This window comes from Centruroides vittatus, unplaced genomic scaffold (genome assembly GCF_030686945.1).
Source record: "Centruroides vittatus isolate TY-2023 unplaced genomic scaffold, ASM3068694v2 contig_549, whole genome shotgun sequence".
Classification (NCBI taxonomy): Eukaryota; Metazoa; Arthropoda; class Arachnida; order Scorpiones; family Buthidae; genus Centruroides; species Centruroides vittatus.
The window spans coordinates 2,316,921-2,324,889 of NW_027122325.1; the positions used below are offsets into that span (position 1 = coordinate 2,316,921).

The following is a 7,969-nucleotide window of genomic DNA, read 5'->3' on the forward strand; positions in this document are numbered from 1 at the left end:
CTGGACATTGATTTCAGAAACTAAAAGTGCAGTACAAATAAAAAGTAGCAAGAAAAACTTTAAAACTTTAATGCAATATACATTTTTATCTTTTTTTATTACCAATAAAATTAATAATAAATAAATTGACTTTTATTTTTTATCCTGACAGAAATATTTTAGTTAAATCCTTAGTTTAATCATTAGAAATAACAGAAAATGCAAAGAAATACAGTATAACTAATCATTATTGATGATTATTCTATATTGCATTATCTATTACGAAGCAAATCTACAAGCAGTTACAAAATATTTGAAGTAACATTTGTTCTGATAGGCATTAATTTGCAAATTATAAATGTTGAAGAAAGCATTTGTAAATACAGCTTCTTTTAGTAAAAAAGCAGAAGACTTCTACATTATTGGCATAAATTTGATTTGTCTTACATCTTTTCTTTTCTTATTTTAAATCTTTTTTTTTTTTGTTGGATACTTCATGTGTTACATGAAGAAACATATAATCATCATTACTGATCTTTATATTATTATTATACATGTTGATAACTTTCATTTAAAGTAGACAATCATTTTGCATATAAATCATAAACTTATATATTCACAGCAGTACATCCCATAGTTAGCAACTGCACATTGGTACATTGCACTGTAGTCAGCTTTTTTCCAGTTAATGTTCAAATAATTACACTAAATTTAATTATAATAATTATTATTAATCAGTAAAGAAACAAATAAAAATATAAACCATGTTCTTTCTTTCTAAAAATGGTCTATTACTACAAAAGCATTTTAACTTTCCTTTATATTTTCTTTCTAATTGCATATTTTTACAGAAAAGGTTTTGAAAAATTAATCTAGTGATGAAAATTTTTTCAACAAAATGTTTGCATATTTTCAAATTTAAAATTCACATCTACTGTCAACTAATATATTATTTGCACTATTTACCTTATGCTAAAATTTAATTAACCCTCATGATTTATTTTTGATTTTCAAGAATGAATTTTAAATCCATTATTTTTCAGACTTTTCATTGTTTAGTTAACCCTTTAAGTATTGCATATTTTTTTTTTTTAATGAATATACATGCATTTTAATATTCATTTACTGTTAATATAGAAACTAGTAGAAGTATTTTTCATGGCACCTACATAATGCAATCCAAACAATTGGATATAAAACTTGTAATGCTCATAAATTTTATTTCTTTTTTAAATAAATGTTATATAATTGTCATTATTTCGAAAACTATTATGATATTCCTAATTAGACTTCAATCGTACAGTACAAAACACACAAACTTCCATATACTGGTTATATTTTGGATATGTTTACCGTTACTTTTTCAAAATATACAAGCACATACGTGCACTTAGTCAATTTTCTTTGGTACAGTACAAAAATCAATTCAGTATAATATCACCTATAATTAGTGTCTAATCATCTACTGGGTGTATGCAGAAGATAATTCATTATCTTGCTATTATTATTAATTGAACTAAAATCTTCTATTTTCTTTTTTTTTTTTTTTATCAAAGGTTCTAAATAAAATTATCTCTTAAAACATTCTGATAGCTTGATTATTGTTGTACTATTGAAAGAATGTGATTTAGAAAATAAAAAAATATTCTGACAGATCAATATTTTTAAAGAAATTTAATCTTGCATGATGAAAAATGTTAAGAATAAATATTATCCTTAGGTATAGCAGTATGAGACTTACCTGTTTCTTAATCTTTTCGTTCAAACATCGAATCCATGCTTGGATTAGGAAAGGGGTTGAAGACGGAAGCTGGACCCATTCCAAGAGGTCGTTGGTCCAATGTACAACATCAGGATCCGAACCTTCAGCTGAAGGAAAGGCTATAGATGTTTTCTCCGTTTGTTCGATTGTCGATTTATGTTCATCTTTCACAATGTTCGCTTTATGATTAACTAATGAATCGGAAGGCAAAGGTGGTTTGGCCGACGATACTTCTATCGCACTGTCTTTCGGCTCAGGTGTTTCTTTCGCTTTCTCTCCTTTCTTATACTTATGAAGTTGATTAGCGATGATGTTACCGACGATGTAAACGATTAAACCCAATAAAATCCAACCTATTAACAAAACATTAATAATATCAATCATTTCTTTCGAGTCGTCCGTGTACACCAGATCTTCCAGCCGGTCCGCCATATTCGACCAAATCCCCTTCAGTCGGCATAAAATTAATTCGGGCGTGATGTCAGCCATTCGTCGACGAATTAGGAAGCTTCTTGGCCCTCGTTCCTTCTTTCAAACTACTAGATCGATAACCCGCCTTTGAAACTACGCCCAATACTTGCTAAAAATGGCAGAGAAACAGCGTTATTACTCCTCCTCTGCTACATTGCGTATTTTTAAAGTAGGGACATCTAGCGAAGAAAATAAGAACCTTAAGTGATTTTCCTTCACTTTGTCAAAATGAAAAGGATCAGACGGGGTGACTGATATAAACCAAGATTAGCTTGCGAATTAAAATAAACTATAATACGCCGTTCTTATGTTAATCGGTCAGATAAAATCTCGGTGTGAATTTCATTTCAAAATTATCGCGTCTAAATCGTAGCGTTAACTTTAGTGAGGCGAAACGCAGTTGTAAATATAGCTTATTATCTATAAAATGGTGCTACGGTTATTCTTTAGATTGTTATTTTTAATTGTTTTTTTGTTGTAATAAATATAAATTCGTTATTGCTTTCATATATTTTTGTAATTTTGCGTTAAAGTTGCATCGATATTTTAAATTGCCGCCTTTTTTCTCATTTCGATTTAGGCTATCTGAAATTCTTAATATAGCCTACGTGTAATAAATTTGTTTATTTTTGAGCAAAATTTTTAACCTATTAGAAGAAAATACTGTAAATTCTACTTTAATCAATAGTCTATCTTTTTCAAAATAAATTAGCCTAAACTTTCCTGATTAATTATTTCTAATTTATTGTATTAGGAAAATATTTTACAAAAACCACCAAAACTATTGTGTAAGTTCGTTTAAAATACCTTCTAGTCTTTTCTGTGTTTAAAATATTCCGGAATAAGATTTTTATGAAGTTATTTTTTAATGGTTTTATATAGATTATATTTTAGAAACAGGATGTTTTTTTTAAATATATAAATACAACTATCCATATGGACCTATGTGTTCATAGACTTTTCATCATTTACACTAATTCATAAAATTATATTTTATTTGTAGTTAATGATCCCATATATTTTTTTTTATTTTTAGCTAGTGTTTCTGATGATGATTTTAGCAAATTATTGCAATAATAAGTACGCAGTAAGTATCGAGTGATTTTAATAATCAAATGAACGAACATTCAAATACTATTTTTCAAATATTAAAATTAAGATTAAAAAATTTTATACTTTTTATCTGTTATAAAATAAAAAACAATCCTTCTCAGTGGAAATCTCAAGTATTAACGAAACTCCTACTTGAAACGTCCATCTTTCGTCCACTTTTTGTAAGAAAAAATCCTAACTTTATGTAGATTAATGTTAATTACACGAATTTAGGTTCAGAAGTTCATATCCTAGTTAATATATGTCAAAATGCGATTTATTGTATTTCTTCTTCTTATCTTTATAGTAACACCTATACAAATCGTTTATATTGTTTTAAGAACTAGTTTATTTGAAAAAAAATTATTTAATTTAAATACTTTTTCATTTTAGGAATTGAAGAGTAAAACTTTATCAAAACCTTGCCGTTATAATACTGTAGTTTAGTTTGCATCAAATATTAATAATTAGGAAAAATGATTTAATCAATGCCAAATTTTTATTTTTCTTATTTAAAAGCTAGTATCAGATGGATAACTGCTAAATAAGAATTCTTGTGAGTAGACGGACTCAAATCCGTTTGAATCCATAATTTTTCAATGATGTTTCTGATGATAATTTCAATCTGTCAATCATATTGTCTGATTTTATTGTAGATATTTTCGTTTATAATGAGTACAACTGAAGTCGACTGTATTGCCTGTTGCATGCTAGTGCTTCACAAATAAAAATAAAATCAAGAGTAGTAAGCGTTTAAAATTACTAGAAAATAGCAAGTTTTTAATGTTTAAATTGATCTCATACATTCACATGATATTCATTAATTTATTGTTTTATTTATTTGTATAGATAAGGATTAGGCTATACAGAGATAAACCTGGAATGGTCGGAGATATCTAATGCTCAAAAATTTGAGTCGTATTCTGCGTTGTAAATGATGTGTGATATTTTCTACATAAATATGGTATACTGACTTTTAAACATTTAAATAATATTATTATGATATTTTATTACAATAAATAACATTATTATGATATAAATTATTAAATTTTAAACATTTTAATTACTTTTTTAATCACAATTACATTTTTTAATTAATTAAAAAAATATATTCTATATTACTTTATTAATCCGTGCATTCCTTTGTATGTCTGTTTGCTCATTCATTCATAAAATTATTCAGAAATTAAGTTAGCAAGAACTCTGTGATTAGTAGGAAATGATCACTTCCACATTATTATTTTTGATTTACAGGGATATTGGAAAAAATTGTACCAATTGACTGTCGTGTAGCGATCTTTTATATTTTTAAAATATGATTTTAAAAGTTAATATTGTTTATATAATATAGGTAAAATTTAAACTTAAATATTACAAGATATAGATCTATATTTCTACAATTACCGCAATAGAAGATGACGAATGCATCCGTGTTGTGATTTCATGTTTTATCAGACTAGCGTAACCTATTCTTTTACGTCAATTTAACGTGATTTCTAAGTATTTGTAATGAGAAAGTATAAATATGACGACGATTAGACGTAAAAATGTGTACCATTTCGATAAAATGAACATGTACGAGTATATTTATAATTAATTAATTAATAATTAATAATAAATCTTTGTATATCATGAGCGTTGTTATCACGATTACTGTAGAATGACACAAATATTTTTCCCTCTAAAACTTTTATCTCTTTCTGTTTTATTATGTTATTTATAATAATATATAACATTATTTTAGAAAAACTTATTACGAGTTATTTACTCTCGGATTTCTTAGGTAAAATTATAAGGTAATTTCCTAAGTTTGGTAATACAGTAGGCGTACTAACCGAAAACATGATACTTTTTATTCTCCGTAAATATTTCCGAAAATTAATCATTTTCTATTAACAAATTGTTTGCAATTATCATTACGTATTTAGGCAATTCAATATATTTTTAAATTACATATTCAAACTTTTAAAATATGAGTAGGCCTATAATGAATTTTTAACTTTGACAGCATTAAACTTGCCATTGTTACGATACTAATGTTAACGGGTCATTGATATTTAATAATAATAATGAATTGGAGAGATGACAAATATGATCCATTACAAAATATTAGACTGGAATATTTTCCTGTCATCAGGAAAACAATTCTCTGAAATACTTCTGAGAGATCGATACAAATACAAATACTTCTAAAAAGTGATCGATGTTATTATGCACATTGAGAAAAAAAGAAGTGTAGGCCTATATGCCTATACAGCATAAGAGCAGCGCAGTAATTTTTAGTAGACAATAGATAAAGTTGCGAAATTATATTATTGGTTAATTAAACAATAATACAATTTTTTGAAACAAAATAATCTTTCATCTTTCTGAGTAAATCAGCAGTGGTCGTTACTATTATTAAATAACGTACCTGGGTTTATGAAATGTCTCAATGGGTATGTTGCCTGGTAAAACGACTTTAATACAGCTGGATAAGCAAACCATTGACATTGAAACATTCGAAACGGATTACATCATTGGTTTGTTTATCCAACTATTAAATCCGCTTTATCACACAATGCGCCCAGCATAATTCAACAATGATGGATATTGATTATTGAGTGACATCTATGACCAAAAGAACATATGACGTTATTTTTTCGCAGACACTATAATTAGGGAATATTACATAGAAGAAAAAACAGCCAGTACTTTCAATTTAAAAGTTTCATGAAACAACAATAATTTTTCATTTATAAATAATTTGAGTCAATTCTCTTAAATACTTTTTAAATTTGAATGTACAATAGATTTCTGAAGTGACTTTACGCAAAAATCCTAATTACTGCGAGGGAAACTGCAACGGAAATAAAACTTATATGCGAGTTTTCTTCTTACGAATATTAAAAAGGAATGTCGATCCGACGAAATAAAGTGTCCAATTGAGAATGCCAACCTCTTACTAGAGACTTTTACTCTTATTAGTTTTATCCACTCGGCCGCTGATTGGCAAATTAGGAAAATAAATGAAGTATGAAAACTCTTTTAAATCAATTTGTCATAAGATATGGGCTATCGTTTGAAATTTAAAAGTTACATTTATTTTCACAATTAAAGTTCAAACGTTAAATCGTGAAAGTAATATGCGAAAATGCGGTTTTTACATCTATTAATATTCCCAAAATTTTGGGCGGTCGGATTTTAATTTCACCGATTTTAATTTCAGTCTACCACTCTGGGGAACCCGGGATCGAAACCGGACAAGCAATCCCAGAAATTCTTCATGGACAGTCTTCCGAATATGTTGGATCACCATCGGAACTTATAATAGTGGGCCTGGCCAAATCCATGACAGGCAAGGAAAACAGTCTTCTTAGTACTTGTAAAGAAGAAAGAGACAAAAATGAAACTGAAGACCAGGATTTCAAACATCTATTATATATCAAGTCTGCTACTTTTCTTGTCATAAATTAAACCAGAGGTGATGAAAATTTCTGATGAAAAATATGGTTTTATCGGACCATCCACAATACAATCGCCACGTTAATAAAAAGTATAGTCGATGCAACTAGAGTTGACCCTTGAGTTGGTTCATTTTTGCAACTGAAGGGGTAATAGTATTGTTTATGAATGCACATATATTCTCTTAGGTTTCACTTTGTCTTGCAAAGGGGTCGAGTGCGTATGGCTAATTTAGTAGATTATATCAGCATTACTATCTTTTATTAAATATTTATATTTATTAAAAATTCTTAATTACAAAAAAAAGTATCGTCCTATGAATCCTCCCTATAGCATACTGAAATGAACCAACCCAATGGTCAACTCTAGTTGCACTGATTATACTTATTAATCATTCAAATATTTTTAATTTTTGATTTTGTCCTCCTCTTTGGTACTCTGGATCAATAACTGTGACTCTATGTATTGTGCGATATTGGACGTATTCGTAGTATTCGAATCAACTTAATTAATATTCGAGATCTCGAATTTCGAATACTTTCTAGTATTCGAGTAATCACAGATAGTATTCGCCCATCTCTATTTTTTATAGAAAATCAATTTTTTTTAAATTAAACTTTAAATCTTGTTTAGATATTTATATTCAGATTTAATGAGCATAAATGATTAATCAGACTTTAATAAGCATATATCATGAATATAACTTATGGTCAGAAGGATTGAATATTATTCTTCTTCTTCTTTATCTAGGCGTTTTCCATGTTTATATAAGATCGGCGTTTCCTTTTCTAATATGTTTCCTCTATTTCTTCCTATCAAAGGTGTCTCTCTTAAATCCCTTCTGATTCAAGTCTTCCTCCACCTCATATTTCCAACGCATCCTTAGTCTTCCTCTCTTCCTCCTTCCTTTCACTATCAGTTTTCCGACCGTCTTTCCAACATAATCTTCACTACTTCGCTCTACGTGACCAAACCACCTCAACCTGCATTCTTGCATCTTCTTGCTCTAGGGACCCATCTTAACAGAACCTCTAATAAACTCGTTCCTTATTCTATCCTTCCTTGATACTCCACACATCCATCTCAACATTCTCATCTTCGCCACCTCCATCAATCTTTCTTGGGCTCTTGTTATAGCCCATGTCTCAGCTCCATACAACATTGCAGGTCTAACAACCGACTTGTACAATTTACCTTTCAGTTTGCAGCAAATTTCTTGTC

General features: G+C 28.5%; 1 protein-coding gene across 1 annotated transcript in view; it reads right to left on the minus strand.

Moving 5' to 3' along the window:
- LOC136978694 (C2 domain-containing protein 2) overlaps positions 1-2,379 on the minus strand; it is a 172,585-nt gene extending 170,206 nt beyond the window's left edge. Inside the window, exon 1 of the mRNA XM_067274458.1 lies at positions 1,721-2,379. Coding sequence (XP_067130559.1) covers positions 1,721-2,230 — 510 coding nt within the window. The 5' untranslated portion in view covers positions 2,231-2,379. The remainder of the gene's footprint in view (positions 1-1,720) is intronic.
- Between the last annotated feature and the right edge of the window lie 5,590 nt (positions 2,380-7,969).